The 22803-nt window shown below is 44.0% G+C and overlaps 1 protein-coding gene across 1 annotated transcript in view; it reads right to left on the minus strand.

Moving 5' to 3' along the window:
- LOC311143403 (voltage-gated inwardly rectifying potassium channel KCNH7-like) overlaps positions 1-22803 on the minus strand; it is a gene marked incomplete at both ends in the record, with an annotated part of 121961 nt that overhangs the window by 93521 nt on the left and 5637 nt on the right. The window contains 1 exon segment of the mRNA XM_084179230.1: positions 7686-7841. Within this exon segment, the coding sequence (XP_084035356.1) occupies positions 7686-7841 (156 nt within the window).

Here is a 22803-nt window from a genome sequence, read left to right on the forward strand (position 1 = left end):
AAGCAACACCTCACGGCACAACGCCTCTCCCCTATTTGACCTAGATAGTTTGTGTGTATGTACTGATATGTAGGCTATGTGTGCCTTTAAAAATGTTTTATGTAGTTTTGTCCTTGAGCTGTTCTTGTCTATTAATGTTCTGTATTATGTCATGTTTCATGTTTTGTGTGGACCAAAATACCAAACCTGACAGAGCTTGAGAGGATCTACAGAGAAGAATGGGAGAAACTCCCCAACTACAGGTGTGTCTAGCTAGTAGCGTCATACCCAAGAAGACTCAAGGCTGTAATCGCTGCCAAAGGTGCTTCAACAAAGTACTGATTAAAGGGTCTGAATTCCGTTTTATATTTTTAACAAATTTCCACAAATTCAAAAAAAACTGTTTTTGCTTTGTCATTATGGGGTATTGTGTGTTGATTGTTGAGGGGGAAAAAAACAATTTAATCCATTTTAGAATAAGGCTGTAACGTAACAAAATGTGGAAAAAGTCAAGGGGTGTGAATACTTTCCGAAGGCACGTATGTTACCATGGGTTTTCAGAAGACACTTAGACATTTATAAAGCTACGGCTGCAGTAAGCTCTCACCTTGTAATGACCCAAATGAAAATTATTTATACACATTTTTAAAGGCCAATCTTATATGGTTATGGCCTAGTTCCTATAAGAAAACACACAACACATATGATTCTTATACAATTCCTGTGTTTCTCACATAAACTCAGCAAAAAAAGAAACGCCCTAACACTGTCAACTGCGTTTATTTTCAGCAAACTTAACATGTGTAAATATTTGTATGAACATAACAAGATTCAACAACTGAGACATAAACTGAACAAGTTCCACAGACATGTGACTAACAGAAATTGAATTATGTGTCCCTGAACAAAGGGGGGGTCAAAATCAAAAGTAACAGTCAGTATCTGGTGTGGCCACCAGCTGCATTAAGTACTGCAGTGCATCTCCTCCTCATGGACTGCACCAGATTTGCCAGTTCTTGCTGTGAGATGTTACCCCACTCTTCCACCAAGGCACCTGCAAGTTCCCGGACATTTCTGGGGGAATGGCCCTAGCCCTCACCCTCCGATTTAACAGGTCCCAGATGTGCTCAATGGGATTGAGATCCGGGCTCTTCGCTGGCCATGGCAGAACACTGACATTCATGTCTTGCAGGAAATCACGCACAGAACGAGCAGTATGGCTGGTGGCATTGTCATGCTGGAGGGTCATGTCAGGATGAGCCTGCATGAAGGGTACCACATGAGGGAGGAGGATGTCTTCCCTGTAACGCACAGCATTGGGATTGCCTGCAATGACAACAAGCTCAGTCCGATGATGCTGTGACACACCGCCCTAGACCATGACGGACCCTCCACCTCCAAATCGATCCCGTACAGGCCTCAATGTAACGCTCATTCCTTCGACGATAAACGCGAATCCGACCATCACCTCTGGTGAGACAAAACCGCGACTCGTCAGTGAAGAGCATTTTTTGCCAGTCCTGTCTGATCCAGTGACAGTGGGTTTGTGCCCATAGGCGACGTTGTTGCCGGTGATGTCTGGTGAGGACCTGCTTTACAACAGGCCTACAAGCCCTCAGTCCAGCCTCTCTCAGCCTATTGCGGACAGTCAGAGCACTGATGGAGGGATTGTGCGTTCCTGGTGTAACTCAGGCAGTTGTTGTTGCCATCCTGTACCTGTCCCGCAGGTGTGATGTTCAGATGTACCGATTCTGTGCAGGTGTTGTTACACGTGGTCTGCCACTGCGAGGATGATCAGCTGTCCGTCCTGTCTCCCTGTAGGCGTCTCACAGTACGGACATTGCAAGTTATTGCCCTGGCCACATCTGCAGTCCTCATGCCTCCTTGCAGCATGCCTAAGGCACATTCACGCAGATGAGTAGGGACCCTGGGCATCTTTCTTTTGGTGTTTTTCAGAGTCAGTAGAAAGGCCTCTTTAGTGTCCTAAGTTTTCATAACTGTGACCTTAATTGCCTACCGTCTGTAAGCTGTTAGTGTCTTAACGACCGTTCCACAGGTGCATGTTCATTAATTGTTTATGGTTCATTGAACAAACATGGGAAACAGTGTTTAAACCCTTTACAAAGAAGATCTGTGAAGTTATTTTGACTTTTACGAATTATCTTTGAAAGACAGGGTCCTGAAAAAGGGACGTTTCTTTTTTTGCTGAGTTTATGTGACAATATATACTGTCAAACACATAGTTCTGTATAATGCTTGTGTATGAATGTGGCCTACTTCATATAAGACATAGTCCACTTATGTTAGTCATAGAGACCCTTTCGAAAGTGCCATAAGTGGCACAGTTACAGTGAGGGAAAAAAGTATTTGATCCCCTGCTGATTTTGTACGTTTGCCCACTGACAAAGAAATGATCAGTCTATAATTTTAATGGTAGGTTTATTTGAACAGTGAGAGACAGAATAACAACAAAAAAATCCAGAAAAACGCATGTCAATAATGTTATAAATTTATTTGCATTTTAATGAGGGAAATAAGTATTTGACCCCTCTGCAAAACATGACTTAGTACTTGGTGGCAAATCCCTTATTGGCAATCACAGAGGTCAGACGTTTCTTGTAGTTGGCCACCAGGTTTGCACACATCTCAGGAGGGATTTTGTCCCACTCCTCTTTGCAGATCTTCTCTAAGTCATTAAGGTTTCGAGGCTGACGTTTGGCAACTCGAACCTTCAGCTCCCTCCACAGATTTTCTATGGGATTAAGGTCTGGAGACAGGCTAGGCCACTCCAGGACCTTAATGTGCTTCTTCTTGAGCCACTCCTTTGTTGCCTTGGCCGTGTGTTTTGGGTCATTGTCATGCTGGAATACCCATCCACAACCCATTTTCAATGCCCTGGCTGAGGGAAGGAGGTTCTCACCCAAGATTTTATGGTACATGGCCCCGTCCATCGTCCCTTTGATGCGGTGAAGTTGTCCTATCCCCTTAGCAGAAAAACACCCCCAAAGCATAATGTTTCCACCTCCATGTTTGACGGTGGGGATGGTGTTCTTGGGGTTCTTTCCTCCTCCTCCAAACACGGCGAGTTGAGTTGATGCCAAAGAGCTCAATTTTGGTCTCATCTGACCACAACACTTTCACCCAGTTCTCCTCTGAATCATTCAGATGTTCATTGGCAAACTTCAGACGGGCATGTATATGTGCTTTCTTGAGCAGGGGGACCTTGCGGGCGCTGCAGGATTTCAGTCCTTCACGGCGTAGTGTGTTACCAATTATTTTCTTGGTGACTATGGTCCCAGCTGCCTTGAGATCATTGACAAGATCCTCCCGTGTAGTTCTGGGCTGATTCCTCACCGTTCTCATGATCATTGCAACTCCACGAGGTGAAATCTTGGATGGAGCCCCAGGCTGAGGGAGATTGACAGTTCTTTTGTGTTTCTTCCATTTGCAAATAATTGCACCAACTGTTGTCAAGCTGCTTGGCGATGGTCTTGTAGCCCATTCCAGCCTTGTGTAGGTCTACAATCTTGTCCCTGACATCCTTGGAGAGCTCTTTGGTCTTGGCCATGGTGGAGAGTTTGGAATCTGATTGATTGATTGTTTCTGTGGACAGGTGTCTTTTATACAGGTAACAAGCTGAGATTAGGAGCACTTCCTTTAAGAGTGTGCTCCTAATCTCAGCTCGTTACCTGTATAAAAGACAACTGGGAGCCAGAAATCTTTCTGATTGAGAGGGGGTCAAATACTTATTTCCCTCATTAAAATGCAAATCAATTTATAACATTTTTGACATGCGTTTTTCAGGATTTTTTTGTTGTTATTCTGTCTCTCACTTTTCAAATAAACCTACCATTAAAATTATAGACTGATCATTTCTTTGTCAGTAGGCAAACTTACCAAATCAGCAGGGGATCAAATACTTTTTTCCCTCACTGTATACAGGTGTTACAGGATGGGTTGGTGTGCTAGAAAACATTTAATAGGCTCCCGGAATGTTATTGAATATTGTTTATTCATGCTATGGAATATCACTGCATTACAGTGGGAAAGTGTTATGTTGAGAAGTTATGTATTTTATAATAAATTAGGCCTATGGCATATCCATTGACATTTTACCATGCTGACTACAAATGCACATCCTACTGTGTCATCATCTGCTCTCGCATTTACTCGTTCGACGACCCTATACTCGGAGCATCTATTCCAGCCCTTGCTGCTCGACTCATCTGTGGACCATGTCCTCTCCCTCGGCTAGTCTGATGACGAGCAACACATTGTATAAATTGATTATCAATATGGGAAGCTAACTACTAATAGACTTAGATTTCATATGTAAATTGTAAGTAATAAAAAGTACTGGTACCGCTAATCCTGTAGCTTTATCAGTAGAATATTTGCATTAGCTACTATGTGAAGTATTTTCCTTTCTTTTTTTATAAGCTAGCTAGCGAGCAATAGCCAGAACCATGTATTTCGTGTTTCTAAATACAGTATTGCTAGGGGGCTGGCCCAAGTGGGCCAAGCTTGCAGTATGTCAACAAAATGTGTGTAGATTCCTTGAATAGGGAAAATGGCACCGCACAGCTTCCAGAAAACAGTTGCTTTCAATTGAGGTAAGATAGTAATTCTGCTAATAGATTTTGCATGTATTAACTACACATTGACACATCCAGCCCAAAGCGGGAGGTTTAAAAAATACTGACAAATTCGCCAAAGTTCCAAAACGTCTCTTTAATCTGTATGAAAATTACACCAAGCTCTAAACCCAGCATCACCAGGAATGGCCTCCCACTTCATTTGCTCCGACACATGCTTCATTTTCATTCAACTGGGCCTGCTTGGTATGAATGGTCACTTGCAGATAGAAGCTGTTGATTCATGAATGGTAGGGCAGAGAGCACTTGATCCTCACTGAGCCTTCTGAATTATTGGATTAATATGCCTGTTTTAGTGTATTACTCGTGCTTATGTCAACATACAATGTTCTCAATTTTTTTGTTGTAGAACACAGTTCCTTTGTGTTTTGTAGAAATGTCAAAAGAGCAGAATATTTGAGAAGCAAAAAGACAGGGAATTGAATTTTGAATGTGTTTTTAGATTCAGCCCCACTACTCTACAGTATTTATTTCCATTGGGAAAGAAGAGAGGGGATGCGGCTGCCTCTCTGCTTTATACCATTAAGCCTTCTATGGGTAATTTACTCTAAACATATTCATTTTCCATTTCATACAGCAGCTATTCATCGCAATAACTCAGTATGAAATTAGAATTAAATGGTTCAAAGAAGAAGACATAATGAGAGGAAAGCTATTTGGTTGCACCCAGTGAATCTAGTTGACAATAGAATCCTAAATAAAAATAATTGATAGTATTATATATGAATCTATACCACTGTAATCTTCCCATAAATAGCATAGCGGAAAGATACATTTTCATACAGTACAATGCATCTCTTTTCCTGGTAATGTGTAGCTGTTCTATTTGCTCAGGTTTTGGTGACATCTTGGAAAAATCCCTGAGAAGTGGGTTCTGTGTGCAGACTCTGTGAAGGAGGGATTATGCTCTCCCTTGCACGTACTATTGTGCTAGTTGCTATGATACCTGGAGACCCTATGTATGAGATCATAATTAGCTCCCCATGGTCCCTAAAATCAATTTGCAAGGAAAGCATATTTGTATGAGGACAGTAACAGCGGGACTATGCATTTATGTACATAAAATGGATAAAGCATAAGTGTGCCTGTGGTGTCTGTCTGCTGATCTGTCACACCACATGCGTATCTGTCCCTTCCTTCTGTGGCGTTTGTTCCCCTCAGTGAAGACCTCTAGTATGGAAGAAGTGATCAGCTCTGACTAGTGATGTTAAGAACACACACACATACGTACACAAGGACGCAGGCGCGCACACACACACACACACACACACACACACACACACACACACACACACACACACACACACACACAACTAGGGTTGCAGATTTCCAGGAACTTTCAATAAATTCCCAGTTTCTTCAGAAATCCTGGTTGGAGGATTTTAGGAAAACCAGGGAATTTATTGAAAGTTCCTAGAATTTTGCCACACGACACACACAGAGGAAACACAACCCCCATCGCCTTGGGTGCAGTGTTCAGGATTCATGCTGAACCAAGCGGAGGGCTCTGCCTTGCTCAGTGAGAGGAGATGCTCGGCACCTTCAATCAGGAGCAAGCAGATATGTATTGTTGACATTTACACCCTCTGACACACAGCAGTGGAGGAGATGGTACAGAGACACGGCCCCCAGTTCAAACACCACTGCTCTGTTATCGCTATTTAAAAATAAGCACAGCCGAAACAAAATAAAGAGCAGAGATGGCAATATTCCACAATTATGAAGGCCAAATAAATTGTGGAATAAAATGGCCATGCAAAAGCTCTCCTGCCGCTAAAAAGGCATCTGTGCACATTTATCCTATGGAAGCAGCAGATCGATAGATAAACAGACCATTATCTATTAGGTTGAGCTTTCTATTCAGTTTCCTTGTGAAGAGAAACACAATATAGCGATCTGTCTTTCAGATGTTAAAATAACTGTCCATTGAAAATCTCACTTTTAAAAGTTCATATTCTGTTAACTCATACCCAAATGATGTTGTAGATTCCCTAAATAGGGAAAATGGCGCTGCACAGCTTCCAGAAATGAGTCACTTTCAAACTAGGGATTTCATGGTTAATTGAGGTAAAACAGTAATTCTGCTAATAGATTATGCATGTATGAACTACACATTGACACATACAGCCCAAAGCGGGAGGTTTAAAAAATACTGACAAATTCGCCAAATTTCCAAAACAGCTCTTTAATTTGTTTGAAAATGACACCAAGCTCTAATTGGCCATACCAGCATCACCAGGTATGGCCTCCAGCTTTACGTGCTCCGACCCATGCTTAGTTTTCATTCAACTGGGATTGCTTGGTATTTGTGGCCAAAGCATTTATTTGCTTTGGTTTAAAAAATGCTTGCTATTTCCTCATAGAACATGATGTCATGTTGGCTCTTTGGCTGAGCTGGCCAATCAGCGGTCTACTCGCATGAATATCTTTATGACCGGTATACGCCCACACCGTTCAGTTGTTGGGATAAGCCCTAACCATTCCAACACAGAAAAGCTTTTTAACATACTTAATTACCATTTTCTGGAAGGAAAACTGTTTCACTCATATTATTATTAATTATAGGTCATATTTCATAGAAATCTGGAAACACTGGACAGTTACTTTAAGCTTTGTTCCAGGAATTGGGGTTAAATCCCTCCAACTTGCTTAATTAGCCTCTTGCAGATGTAGATGAGGATGAGCATGAACAATCGCAATTAGTGGAATCCACTTGTGTAATTGCCAATCTATTGAAGAGGAGTGTGTCTTTGGGAACTGGAAGGAAGGCACCACAATGTCAATCCGGGCTTCCTATGGGATGGGCTCCCTGACCTAGCTGCAGTCTTATATCATTACATAGGTTGTGTCCTAAATGGCACCCTATTCCCTATATAGTGCACTACTTTTGACCAGTACCCTATGGGCCCTGGTCAAAAGTAGTGCACTATGTAGGGAATAGAGAGCCATTTGATGCACATCCATTATGTATTGGGAAGAGTCAAAACAACTGTAATATTTCATACCCACAATACAAGTATACAGATACAGTGCATAGGGTAAAATACTCACTAGAATCAGTTCTTTCCGGGGATGTGTGGTTCAGTTTCTCTGTCGAGTCGCTGCTTCCTTCCTCAAGGACGTAATCAAAGTTTAGGATGAACAGCATCACTACGCCTTCCTCGTTCTTCACCGGGATTATGTGAGTGTAGCACTGGAAGTCCGACCCTGGAAAAGAAATAATAAACCTGCCATGTTTAAACCGCTGATGTACCTTATGCTCTCCTTCCATAGTTGAGCTCCACTACAGTATAACTTTTAATCAATGTTCTTGCATATGCCTGCTACTGAACCTGACTAGGCACCGTTTTAATAATAATATAGTGCTGAGGTTTGGATTCTTTCTAAAGCCTCCGAGGAGAGAAAAAAGTGTCCTGCAAAAAATAACTTCAAGACTTAGATTATTATTATTCCAACCATGATTATTGGAATAATAATAATGTATAATTATAATAATAATAATAATTATTATTATTATTATTATTATTCCAACCATGCTGTTAGTGCAATTATAATTTTTTCTCTAGAAATATTGATATTGTAATAACATGTTGCTATCACCTCTTAGACTGGCCAAGATAAGTAGCGTGCTTTATGCGATTAAAGGCCCAGTGGTGAAACATGTTGCCCTCAGGCCATCCTGCATGTGCAAAGCATTGGCCTAGCATGCAGAGGTCTGAGGCACGTGGGAGCTGCAGGCTGCAGCACACAAGCCAGGTCAGGGCTTCACAGTGTACACATAGAATGTGCCCAAATGGAACCCTATTCCCTTTATAGTGCACTACTTTTGACCAGGGTTCATAGCGCTCTGGTCAAAAGCAGTGCACTAGGGAACAGGGTGTAATTTGGGACACAATCATCGACTGCAAGGAATACGCTTAGAACAGAGTCAACTCCCAACGTTTTTAATAGGTCATACCAGACCTAGTGCTGCTGAGCTGCCTCCTTAAGTGAAGGAAGAATCCATTATCGAGACCTCATCTGGGGCCGAATGGCACCTAATTCCCTAAATAGTGTACTACTTTTGACCAGAGCCTTCAAATATTCCCTCCTTCACAAGAGCCTGGGCCCTGGTCAAAAGTATTGCACTATATAGGGAATAGTTTCAAGTTTTAATGTCATGTGCACAAGTACAGTGAAATGCCTTTCTTACAAACTCCAAACCCAACAATGCAGTAATCAATATCAATGTAGCACTAAAATAACCTAGGGTAGAACAAAAACACACAATAAATAAAAATAAGAAATAAGAAGAACATGAGCAAGCACCTCCCTCTGTAGCGCCATGCGATTGAGGGCGGTGCTGTTCCCATACCAAGCAGTGATGCAGCCAGTCAAGATGTTCTCAATAGAGCAGATGTAGAACACTGGCCTCCTCCCTGTAGGCTGTCTCATCGTCGCCGGTTATCAGGCCTACCACTGTCGTGTTGTCATCAACCTTGATGATGGTGTGACCACACAGTCGTGGGTGAACACAGAGTACAGGAGGGGACTAAACACACACTCCTGTGTGGCATCAAACACATGGAAACCCTACTGTATGTTTGATGTTGTTGATACCGTTCCACTTATTCCGCTCCAGCCATTACCATGTTCCCATCCTCCCCAATGAAGGTGCCACCAACCTCGTGGTGCCATTTGAGACAAAGGGTTGACTTTCTCCAGGCAGAATGGAGAAGAATAACAACTGAAATGTGTATTTTACGGTAAATGTGTGTTTTACGGTAAATGTGTGTTTTACGGTAAATGTGTGTTTTACAGAAACTTAATCAAAGCTTAATAGTCTCAGCACCAAATCAGTATTACATTAGGTAATAGTTACTTAATATTTTGTACATGACAGCAAATGTTACCTGTTTGAATCTTTGAAATATCACGCAAACCCCTAACAACTCTCAGAATATCCTTACCAGAAGGAGAGTCAAGAGAGTTTTAACAGATTGCTAATTACTTCAGCGCTGCTGGAGACACTACAACAAAACAACAACAATCTGCTAGTCTGAATGCTTCACGTGCATGCTATTGCTGAGACAGGCTGTAATAATAGAGGAAGAAAAGGTTGACAACACCATCAAGACCTTTTAAAGGGGGCTGAACTTCCTGATTTGGCCTCATTTTTCGGCTTGGTCTTAATTTATTGCAGCGGCCATGACTGAAGCCAAACGAGAGTTGTCTTGGAGGGTGGTTTAATGTGGGTGTCTCATGTGTGTGTGTTCGCACGTGGCAAGCGTTTGTACATTCACTCTGCCAAAACAGTACACAACCCAAGGAAAACTGTTACGTTCCCTTCATTCCATGACATATAATTTTTTCCTATCTCGCAAATCTCAATTTTGGACAATACAAAAATTATCCTATTTACACTTTATAGTAAATTTATGACCCTAGAATACATATTTCTGACTGATATCGATGCCACATAGGCCGTTTTCGAGATTGACTGAGCTCTTCCAGTTACCTCAAAACTCAGCTGAATTATACTGTGTCAATTAGTTACAACACATATGCTAAAGCTGCACTGCTACCTAATTACCACCAACAATAATGATGATACAGGAACATTTTGAGTTGGTTCCTTAGGGTCCTCCAATCTATTTAGAGCCAGTACAATGTTAGGCGGAGAATCCCGAGGCCTTGGTAGTGCATCAATGTTAGGAAAATGTTATCGCTTGCTTCAAAGGATACCAAACAAGCTTATCAGAAAGGGATCGTAAACAAAAATACATACTGAAATGTTAAGGATCCTTCCATATAGACAAGTATACACTATTATGTTCGTTTGTACGGCTATATAATTTGAATAGGAGGCATTCCTTATCGCAAAGAAAATAATTTCATAAGCGCACATTGTTGTCAGAAAATGGAAGGCCAGGACGTTGAGGGTGGTCTCCTGGTGCCTATATGCATGGTCTTGTTTTAATTTCACATGCACAAGTACACTGAAATGCTTTTCTTGCAAGCTCTAAACCCAACAACGCAGGAATCAATATCAATGCAGTACTAAAAATAACATACGGTAGAACAAAAACACACGGGAAATAAAAATAAGAAATAAGAAGAAGTAAACTATATACAGGGTCAGTTCCAATTCCATATTTACAATGTGCAGGGATACTGGAGTGGTAGAGGTAGATATGTACTGCCACTGATGATGCAGAGTTATCTGGCTGCTAAATCTTTCCACTCATTAGATTATGTTCAACTCATAATTTACTCTCCCTAATCTCCTAGGGCCATAACCCTATATATGCCATAACCCTACATAATCCACTGCATTATAATGCTATCAGCATTACCATTGAAGTGTAAAAAGCATTTTCAGATTAATTCAGAGTCATTCAGAGTAGACAGAAATAAATCCTTTCATCAGTGGGACTCCATTTCTTCCAAAGTCTCGCTGCCCTCATAAAACAAGCCACATATCCACTGCCCTTCTAGGAAGAACACCTGATTTGCAATAATAAGCATTAAGCTAAATAGATCAAAAGATGCCCATCCTTCCCTATGCAAATGTCTCTGTCTCCCTCTGTCTAACAGCCAGGCTCACAAAGAAGACACATTACCAGCTTTCACAGTAATCTTCTCAGAGCTGGCTCTCACACCACTCTGCCAGTTGCATTCATTAGCAGTAACTGCCTGTCTCACTAAATATATCAATCTTTTGTTGGACTGCCTTTACATGTCAGGCTTTAATAGGATGCTTCCATGCAACAGCAGCCCCCATGGAACAACCATTCTTAAAACAACATTTTATTTCCTAAACTGTGAATTACATTAATATTTGTATTGTATCCCCCCCCCCCCCCCCCCCCATTTAGACATTTAGCTGACACGTATCCAGAGCGTCTTACAGTCAGGGCATTCAACTTAAGATAGCTAGGTAAGACAACCACATATCACAATCATTGTAATTGTGGTGAATTGGTAATAAGTAAAGCCTTCAGATATTTAATCTGGTATCGGTTATAACAAAATCCGGTGTATAAAACTCCTCACTCACCTCCTATGATATTGATACTGTTCATTGTCAACGCTTTTAGATTCTCCATATCAAGGAAGATGCCAAAGGAAGATTCGCAGGTATTAAACATTCATCGCTTTTAGTTAACAGCATTTAGGATTACCCGCAATTACATGATGAAAATAACCCCTATTCATCTTCATCTTTCTCAGCAATAAATTAGTCAGTGTATACACGGATCTTGTATCTGTTAGTTGGCATACTTTAATGTTGCACATTGCGTCACATTTTAAATCTGTGCAAAGAAACTAGCTACTGTGTGTGAGTACAGAATGTGCTGCAGGAAAGAGGAGACCCATGTGGACCCAAGAGGGGGCCAGAATGGCAAATTCAGCGGAAATATGTTTGGAAATTGATTTACTAGATGGGAAAACAATACCCTGGTAAAAGGGTGAGCTATGGGGGTCCCTCCTCATCCTGTTACCTGCTGAAACTCACCTCTACTCAGGTGTATAATAGCCAACATCCTCCTTTTAATTCCACTGGGGCAAATAAAGTAAATCAGTTAAAGGCAACACAGAGAGTAAAACAGGCCAATCATTTCCTACTTTTGGTAGCAGGAGGCCAGTCACGTGGTCAGGAAACTATTCACACCTTTTCATAGTCATTAGGAAGGCAGACAGACTCTGGTGTGTTGATTGAATAGAGAATTCCCCAGTTAATTCCCTCTGCCAGTACACAGATCAAATCAGACTACATGAATGGTTGTGCAAAGTGGCCAGGATATACAGTAGTATGTATGTGTGCCTCTCAGGTTGGTGGTAAATCTCCCTAAAAAGTACAGGAACATTTGACCTATGGTTTGAGAGGTGTTATTTAGTGCTATACATATTCCTAAACAATTGTGTCATTAGGTGTGTACAAGGTTGTATTCACTAGGCACCAAATGGAAGAGAACGGACTGAAACAAGGAGGGACTAACTGAACTTTTCTAATAAGAAACAGTGGTTTTCATTTTCCGTTACTACCTCCCCTCTCTGAGTTGTAGATCATTTACAGATAGGTTGGGGTCATTGAAACTGGCAGGTCCAGGAGAATAGAAAGGGCTGATAGTGTACATTAGTGTCTCTACCAGTGATTGGATGTCTATCATCATCAATTCCAGTCGGTGGGTTCAAGTTTCCCTTCAGTATGAAAAATGTATGCACTCACTAACTGTAAGTCGCTCTGGATAAGAGCGTCTGCTAAATGACTAAAATGTAAAAATGTAAGTGTCACTATGAGATCTAGCAGCCCCCTCACCCCCTAAGGTGCTCTCTCAGCTTCCCAGCATGATCATCGTCTTCAGACCCCACACTCACAGAAGGTCAAATTGAGATTTCCAGCTCTTTAACTTGGTCCTATTGACGGTCAGATTCCAGGCCACAGAGGAATGCAGATCTTAGTGATGTTGTGGCCTTTAGGATAATGCATCTATCATGGAAAAAGCTTTTATCAAGCTGACTATGAATGCATAAGCTCAGCAGGCAAAGCAATTGTGTCATTTATAAGATGCACAGATATTTGAGGTTAAGGAAAATAATGTTGTAACTGAAAGATTTGATAGTCTTATAATTTCAAATTTTCCCAATAGTCAGCAAAGGGACAAGTTGAGAAGGGAAATCACGTCGTAATTTTCTTTATATTGAACTTGTTGACAATAATAAGTGAAGTTTAAATTGATAGAGGCTAGAAATATCTGAAATATATATATATTATCTCTGCTGTTGAAAACTAAATGTTAGTCTAAAAGAAATGTGAGATAATGTCTAGATGCTTTTTATAGTAGAGATCAAGTTTATAAAGTGCCTGGCTGGGCTGATGAGACAGTGGATTGCGAAGTCAGATGTCACAGAGTAAATAGGCATTTTAACATCATAGATTTAGCCGGTGGTAACTTGTGGAATAGACACCGGCTGGAATGCAGTTTTAACCAATTAGCATTCAGGATTAGACCCACCTGTTGTATAAATAACTATATTACGATGACAGTAAATCATCTTTGCTTTGTAAACTATAATTTCCTTTGAATGCTTTTCAAGTATGGATAAAAGAGACATAATTCCTGCACAAGGTCAAATGACTTGCCAGTCAGGAAAGCAGAAGTATTATGCCTGTGTGAATAAATAGAAACTACTGTATTGAGATCAGTTCCCATTTCAAGATGATGGAAATTATCTATATATTTCCACCATCAATAATTCAAAACATAGCTGCTAATTGAGCCGTTATTGCCAATGTCTTTTATTTTATTTATTTAACCTTTATTTTATCAGGGAGTCATACATAGACCAAAACTACTTAAATGAAGTGGCAGCTTGTAAGGGTTGGTGTGAGGTGTGACCCAGGTGCGGTGCAGGATAGACAGTAGGCAGTAGGCAGAGATGGTGAAACAATGATCTTTACTGGTGGTCCCGAAGCCAGGATACAAAACAACGGACTTAACACAATAAAAGAAAGGTGGAGCAAATAAGTCTCCCAAAACAGGCTGACAGCCAAAATACAAAATAGTAACTATGACTGAAATAATAAAGAAACAGGGAGAACACTTATTCGAGTACCTGTACATACTTCTCCAATCAGGCACTGATTAGTACTGCTGAGCATAGAGAAACTAGCAGAGAAAACTGAGCAAGGGAACACAGGGATGTGTGGGCATAAATACACAGGTGAATAGGTAGACACAGGTGACACCAATAAGATAATGATTAGTCCAGACTGTGAGTGAGGAGGTGCCTAAGGTTGTCAGAGGATGACACCTAGTGGGTCGCTCCGGAACTGTAACTACTGTAACAGTGCCACCCCCCGACGAACGGCCCCAGCCGTTCACCTCGGCGCCTCTGGGGAGGAGGTGAGGGCTCTGGGAGTGTGGTGCCAGGAAAATAACCTCTCACTCAACATCAACAAAACAAAGGAGATGATCGTGGACATCAGGAAACAGCAGAGGGTGCAACCCCCTATCCACATCGACGGGACCGCAGTGGAGAAGGTGGAAAGCTTCAAGTTCCTTGGCGTACACATCACTAACAAACTTAAATGGTCCACCCATGCAGACAGTGTGGTGAACAAGGCACAACAGAGCCTCTTCAACCTCAGGAGGCTGAAGAAATTTGTTTTGGCACCTAAAACCCTCACAAACTTTTACAGATGCACAACTGAGAGCATCCTGTTAGGCTGTATCACCGCCTGGTACGGCAACTGCACCGCTCGCAATCGCAGGGCTCTCCAGAGGGTGGTGCGGTCTGCCGAAGGCAAACTACCCACCCTCCAAGACACCTACAGCACCCGATGTCACAGGAAGGCCAAAGAGATCATCAAGGACATCAACCACCCGAGCCACTGCCTGTTCACCCCGCTATCATCCAGAAGGCGAGGTCAGTACAGGTGCATCAAAGCTGGGACCGAGAGAATGAAAAACAACCTCTATCTCAAGGCCATCAGACCTCTAGCACACTAGAGGCTGCTGCTGCCTATTGAAATCACTGGCCACTTTAAGAAATGGAACACTAGTCACTTTAATAATGTTTACATATCTTGCACTACTCATCTCATATGTATATACTGTATTCTATTCTATAATATTCTACTATATCTTAGTCCATGCTGCTCTGTCATTGCTTGTCCATATATGTATATACTCTTAAATTCCAGTCCTTACTTAGATTTGGTGTATTGGGTATGTTTTGAAATTGTTAGATATTACTTGTTTGATATTACTGCACTGTTGGAGCTAGAAGCACAAGCATTTCGCCACACCCGCAATTACATCTGCTAAACACGTGTATGTGACAAATACGATTTGATTTGGAGGTGACAGAATGTTGTTATCAGCCCTGGGTCCAGAATGTCCCTCCTGGGCACACAGGACCGCTCCTCCGGCTCATAACCCTCCCAGTCCAACTGAAATTGGAGACCCCTCCCCACCCTCCGGCAGTCCAGGATCCGGTCCACAGTAAAAGCCGGCTGCCCTCTGACGAGGCGCAGCGGGGGAACAGGACGAGGAGGTGGAGCCAAGGGACAGGTGGAGACGGGCTTGAGGATGGACACATTGAACGTGGGATGCACCCGCATGGTGGGGGGAAGTTGCAGGCAGTAGGCCACTTGGATGACTCGCCGGACCACTCTGAATGTCCTGACGAACCGGGGAGACAGCTTCCTGGACTCCACGCGGAGGGGAAGATCCTGCGTGGAGAGCCACACCCTCTGTCCTGGGCAAAAAAACGGGGCCGGGCGATGCCTGCGGTTGGCCTGATGTTGAGACCTGACCAAGGCCTGCTTAAGCGCCGCCCGTACCTGCCTCCTGGACAGACGGGACCGCCGCCTCCTCCTCTTGCTCAGGGAAATAGGGGGTGGGGGGTGGGGGGGGGTTGGTACCTGTATTGGCACTGAAAGGGGGACAGGCCAGTGGACGAGCAGAGAAGGGTGTTCTGGGCGTACTCCACCCACGCCAGTCGCACCTCAGCACCCCCTCCAGATCCTGGTTGACGCGCTCCGTCTGCCAGTTCGACTGGGGATGGAAGCCGGAAGACAAGCTGAAGGAGGTGCCGAGGCAGGTGGCGAACACCTTCCAGAACCTGGAGGCGAACTGAGGGCCCCGATCCGACACCACATCTTGGTGAAGGCCGTGGACCCAGAACCAACTTAGCCGTCTCACGGGCCGACAGGAGTTTGAGGAGGGGAATGAAGTGGGCAGCCTTCGAAAACCGGTCCACAATGACCAGGATGACTGTGTATCCATCAGAGGGGGGTAGGGCGGAAATGAAATCCAGCGAGATGTTGGACCAGGTGTTCATGGGGATAGGCAGGGGTCGGAGCAGCCCTGCCACGGGCTGACGTGAGCTCTTTGTGCGCGCGCACACCGGGCAAGTGGCCACGAAGGCGCGCGTATCCCCCTCAGCTGATGGCCACCAGAACCTCCTACGCAGGAACTCCAACATCCTGGCTGGTGAGGTCGGATGCGTGCGCCCACTGAAGCAGCACGCCGCCTTGGGTACGTACATCCTGGCGTTGGGGACAATGGGGTCGTCCCTCTCCACCAGGTCCATGGGGTCGAACTGCCGGGAGAGCGCGTCAGGCTTGGTGTTCTTTGACCCCGGACGGTAAGAGATTGTGAACCGGAACCTGGTGAAGGACAACGCCCACCTGGCCTGGCGCGAGTTGAGCCTTTTGGACCCCTGAATGTAGGCTAAGTTCTTATGATCAGTCCATACGATGAATGGATGGATGGCCCCCTCTATCCAATGCCTCCACTCCCCCAAGGGCGAGCTTGACCGCTAGCAGCTCACGGTTCCCCACGTCGTAATTCCGCTCCGCAGGGGACAGCCGACGAGAGAAAAACGTGCAGTCTTACCGTCCGTGAGGAACCGCTTGGACAGGATGGTTCCCACCGCAACATCTGAAGCATCCACCTCCACAATGAATGGTAGGGACGGATCAGGATGCCCTAGTACCGGGGCCGATGTAAAGCACTGCTTAAGCACATCGAATGCGTTCCCCGCTTCTGGGTCCAGCCAAAGGAGCGCATGCTCGTCTTGGTGAGGGCTGTCATGGGAGCGGCTAGGGAGCTAAAATTGCGAATAAATCGGCTATAAAAATTAGCGAACCTTAAAAACGGTTGTAGTTGCTTGAGGAAGGAGGGCTGGGGCCAATCCAGTACCACGCTGACCTTGGCTTGGTCCATCCGTAGGTCCCTCTGGATGACGATGAACCCCAGGAAGGAGACTGTCTCTGTGTGGAACACGCACTTCTCCGCCTTGACATAGAGCTGTTGATCACTCCCCTTAGGGATGTGACCACACTCTCCTGTTGGGCATGCATGTCATTGGTCCCCGTCTGAATGATGATATGGCTGGGGGAGCCAAGCTGGGCCACAGTCAAGAGCTCTAAAGCTCTCTCTCTAATTAAAACCTTCCTTTGGAGTCCATCATTAATATAATGTCTGGTTTCTCATCAGGTCTGTGGAGAGTGGCAGGAGTGATGGGAGTAATTACAGGCCGTGAGATGGGGATGGAGGGGGTCAGCTGGGTTGGTGCATTGGTTGGTTGGGTTGGTTAGTTGGTTGGTTGGTTAGGTTGGTTGGTGGGTTCTGATTCAGCTGTTGGCTTGGTCCTGGGTCTTTGTGGGACTCTTTGTAGAGTGGATGGTGGTGGCTGGGAAATTCCTGCCTTAGCTCATGTAGCTCCTTCTGCAGGTCCTGCATGTGGCTGGTGTTGACTGTGCTGGACAGTTCCTCTGTAAGTCTGTACACTTCCATCCTGAGAGCCTGGTTGTCCTCCTCAACATTCTTCTTTACACACTGCAGCTCCCGGATCTCATCCCTATGCTGATGCACCAGGCTGATCTCCTATATAAGATGCTGTGGTACTGCAGGTGTCACGTGTGAGAGGCATACTCAGGGCTGTGTCTTGTGCAAGCGAGGGAGGGAGAGGGACACTGGGGACTACATTCTGGGGCACAGATGGAGTGGAGGCTGTTGTAAATAGTGGCAGTGAAGAGGTTTTAAGTTTAGCAACAAGAGGTTTTATTTGGTCGAAGTAGTGGACAAATTGATCCAGACTGGCCTCCGAACCTTGAACCATCACAGTGACGTTATTATAAATATAAATGTTACATTTGGGAGTGGAATCAATGTAGAGTTGTTCATTGTTCTGTTTTCTGACATTTTAAGTTCATTGTTGGTCTTGTGGAGAGCTGTGTGCCAAGCATTAGGATAATCTGTGTAGAACAGAATGTCTCCTTTTATTTTCTTGTTTGCTTTTGGGATGAAGTCTGCCCTCTGAGTCTCTGGGGATTCTCTTAGCAATGTATTTTTTCATTAATTTTTTCATGACTCACTTCTAACATTTTCAGGACACCTGATGGCAAGGTCTCTGAAACAATGCTTGGAGAATGGATCCATCTTCATCTCCATGGTGACCCCTTTAAACAATGCAATCTGCTCTAGAATGATGTGAATGTGCCTCTTGATGAAATCACTTATTTAAATAATGCACCTATTGAGATAAATGCACTGTTTAAACAACGCACTTTTATGAATAATACAAATAAAGATATTAAATGTGTTTTTCAATGAAACAACACATTACACATGAATTAAGATACTCTCTCAATGTTTAGGATGTCCCCACCTCTTTCCAAGTGCTCTTTTGCTTGTTTGTTTGAACGTCTGAATGCTTGTTTTCTTATCAACGCCTGAAATATCCTCTAGAAATCCCTCAGAAATCCTTACTCTTTCTCCCTGTTGGTTTTGTGTTTGTTTATCTATGTCCTAATTCTTCTTGTTGTCCTTGTTGGGTTTATAGTCCCCTGGTAGCATTCCTTCCTTGTGTTGCCTGATGATTCAGCAGATGAGCCTTGCAAGAACCAAGTCGATCAATGTCTTAAAATTTCTCAAAACTATTTCCACAAAATAAACGTATCTTCCAATTCCTCTAGATGTGCAGAACACAGCAATCAACTAAAATAACTGTTCCCATATAATCAAATAATTTTTTTACAAATTGCAATTTAAGGAGGAGCTCTTGGAATTGGTAAAAAAAAAAGTCCAGGTAGTCTTGAAGTACATCTCTGTAAAGAAGCATTTTTATGAGCAAGAGAAGTCTGAAAGCATCCAGAAGGGTGAGGTTAGGACAGTTAGTTATATGTAGAACTTCATGTCCATCTCTTAAATAGATTTTTAGTGCTCACTCCCACTCGTTAGGGTGTTTATGCTACCTTAAAATGAAAACAAAATTGATATAGGCTTTGTTATTTTGTTCAGCAGACTCTTCTTAAGGTTAAATTGGCATGGTAGCTTGTCCAATGAGGGAGAAGCATTCTCATATTAAAGATTTTTAACATGGACCTTAAAAAACAAAAATGCTATGAACCACAACATTTAGAGATAAAAACAACTGTTCTAGATGGAGTAAGCTATACATTACACTCTCCATGGTTATCTTGCTAATACATTGTGACATGGTTGTTGTTGCAGGGCTATGTTGCTGAGGCCATACACAACTGCACTGGGGCATAGCCAATTAGGAGAGGAATATGTAAGGCGAGGGGAGGGAAGGCATGCTAACCCTTTGTTTGGAGTCTCTTGGCCATGTGGCCATATCACGCCTCAGTGAGACTGCTCCAAGCTAGTCATCATGGCTTACTTTCATCTTTAATCAAGTCAAAGATGAACACCATTTTCAAATGCATCTTACTGTAAGTATTTTGCTAGATAGATAGCTGATATTTGTCATCCAGTGGGCTGGAATGGCTAATCAGCTGGCAAAAACTCATTGCCATTGGATTGGATTCAACAATGTCCCCTTGAGATGGAGATAGGAATTCATATCTGGATATGTAGTGTGACTAGGCAAGGATTTTGTCCTTGATGTGCTGTCCAATACTCCATCTGCTACCAATTCAGTGTTGATCAGCTTTTTGTCAGATGATAATTACAGCGAGCCAAGTTTTATTTTTATTTTTATATATTTTTGTTGTTGTAATGTTACCCCCTTTTTCTCCACAATTTCATGATATGCAATTGATATCCAATTACAATCTTGTCTCATTGCTGCAACTCCCCAACGGGCTCGGGAGAGGCGAAGGTCGAGTCATGCGTCCCCTGAAACATGACCCGCTAAACCACGCTTCTTAACACCCGCTCGCATAACCCGGAAGCCAGCCACACCAATGTGTTGGAGGAAACACCATTCAACAGACGACCGAAGTCAGTCTGCAGGCGCCCGGCCTGCCACAAGGAGTCGCTAGAGCGCGATGAGCCAAGTATAGCCCCCCAGCCAAACCCTCCCCTTAACCGGGACGACGCTGTGCCAATTGTGCGCCGCCCTATGGGACTCCCGGTGACGGCCGGTTGAGACACCCCAGGCTGTAGTGACGCCACAACACTATGATGACCAGTGCCTATGACCAGTGCCACCGTGCTTCTACACCTGCATTACTAGCTGTTTGGGGTTTTAGGCTGGGTTTCTGTACAGCACTTCGAGATATTAGCTGATGTAAGAAGGGCTATATAAAATAAAATTGATTGAAAATTGATTAGACCGCTGCGCCACTCAGGAGGCCCTAGAACAGGATTTATATATTTGGAGAATAAACCAGGCTTGATTTATTGAAGAAATCTACCACAAAATTAATTATATGTTTTTTTTTTACATTCTATTAGAGTTTAAGTTCCATTTCTAGTTTGTTCTAGCAGAGAAGTCTTTATGTAGTAGCCTAGAGATGGGAATACAACAGACTGGAGGAAGCTGCACTACTGTTAGCTGATCTCAAATTAAAACCTGATATGTTCTCATTTCATGTTTTAATTATTACTCTGATAGGCTGGCTTCCCTCTACTAAACACCTGACTCTGATGAGGGGAAAACACTCAATACATTTTGAGACATACAGGCAGAAACCAAAGAGGCAAAGATCAATAAAAAATGCATGCGCCTCCTTTTGAGCGCAGCCATCCAGGTCCCCTGCAGCAGCCGAGTCGACCAGCCCACCCAACTAAAAAATTGTCCCCCCCATCTGGCAATTCTGGCAAATGCCAGATGGGGTGGACCATTTTTTTGTTTAGATCATGAGAACGGTGAGGAATCAGCCCAGAACTACACGGGAGGATATTGTCAATGTTCTCAAGGCAGCTGGGACCATAGTCACCAAGAAAACAATTGGTAACACACTAAGCCGTGAAGGACTGAAATCCTGCAGCGCTTTTCAAGGTCCCCCTGCTCAAGAAAGCACATATACACTTCGGAGCCAGAGCAGTCCACTCCACCGGTGCCTGATCCAGCTCCGGTTAGCTGCTCCACTCCGGAGCCAGAGCAATCCGCTCCACCAGGGTCTAGTCCAGTTCCGGTCAGCGGATCCACTCCGGAGCCAGAGCAGTCCGCTCCACCGGTGCCCAGTTCAGCTCCGGTCAGCTGCTCCACTCCGGTGCCAGAGCAATCTGCTCCACCGGGGTCCAGTCCAGCTCCGGTCAGCGGCTCCACTCCGAAGCCAGAGTTGTCCGCTCCACCGGTGCCTGATCCAGCTCCGGTCAGCGGCTCCACTCCGGAGCCAGAGCAGTTCGCTCCACCGTCGTCGGGTCCAGCTCCAGTCAGCGGTTCCAGTCCAGACCCAGACGTCAGCCCCTCTCCAGGTTCGGGGTCTCCCACACCAGGGTCCAGACAGGGCTTGGTACTTTGTGGGAGGAAGGAGAGGGCAAGCAGCGCGCCGAGGTCCAGACCAGACCAGGGGCGCAACAGGGAGGCGGAGAATCGGTGGTTGTCACGCCCGGAGCCGGATCCGCCTCCGAGGCGGAATGCCCACCCGGCCCCTACTCTGTTATGTTTATGTTGTGCGGTCGGAGTCCGCACCTTGGGGGGGGGGGGGGGGGGTACTGTCACGCCCTGACTCAGGGGACAATGTGTTCAGACTGAAATACTCAGTAACAAGTGTGAGACATTGAGCATTGGTGTCACGCCCTGACTCTGAGGACTTGTATTTGTTGAGTCAGGGTGTGTATGTTCTATGTTGGGTATTTCTATGTTGGTGTTCTATTATGTGTATTTCTATGTTGGCCGGTGTGGTTCCCAATCAGAGGCAGCTGTAGCTCGTTGTCTCTGATTGGGGACCATACTTAGGCAGCCTATTGGCACTAGTGGGTTGTGGGATCTTGTTCCGGTTAAGGTGTGTTGTGTTGCGCTGCCTTGGACTTCACGTTTCGTTGGTTTGTTGTTTTGTCGTTTTGTCGGTTGTTTATTCATTTAAATAAACATGTACGTATATCACGCTGCGCCTTGGTCCGACTCGTCGATGAACGAACGTGACAATAGCAACTACTTTACAACCAATATACTTGATGTGGCTTTGAGATATGGAGCGGCATGTGCTCTAAAAGCGCACCAGCCATTGCGAGGGCATAGGCCTATAGGTCTCATGGGTAGTAGCCTACAACTGCAAGTTTCTTTTCATGACATTACATTTACTGTTGGATGAATACATGGCTACTAGCAGTGGGCATTATATTTAGAGTTAGTGATCTAATGAAAGTGTTTTGAGTTTCCACTTCCTCAGGTGTTCAACCCCAAATTAACTAGCCTATGATAGTTAGTGCATATAAAGATGTGTATAATGAATCTCTATTGAACAAAACAATTCTAT

Source organism: Coregonus lavaretus (assembly GCF_964263955.1).
Source record: "Coregonus lavaretus genome assembly, chromosome: 16".
In the NCBI taxonomy this organism is placed as follows: domain Eukaryota; kingdom Metazoa; phylum Chordata; class Actinopteri; order Salmoniformes; family Salmonidae; genus Coregonus; species Coregonus lavaretus.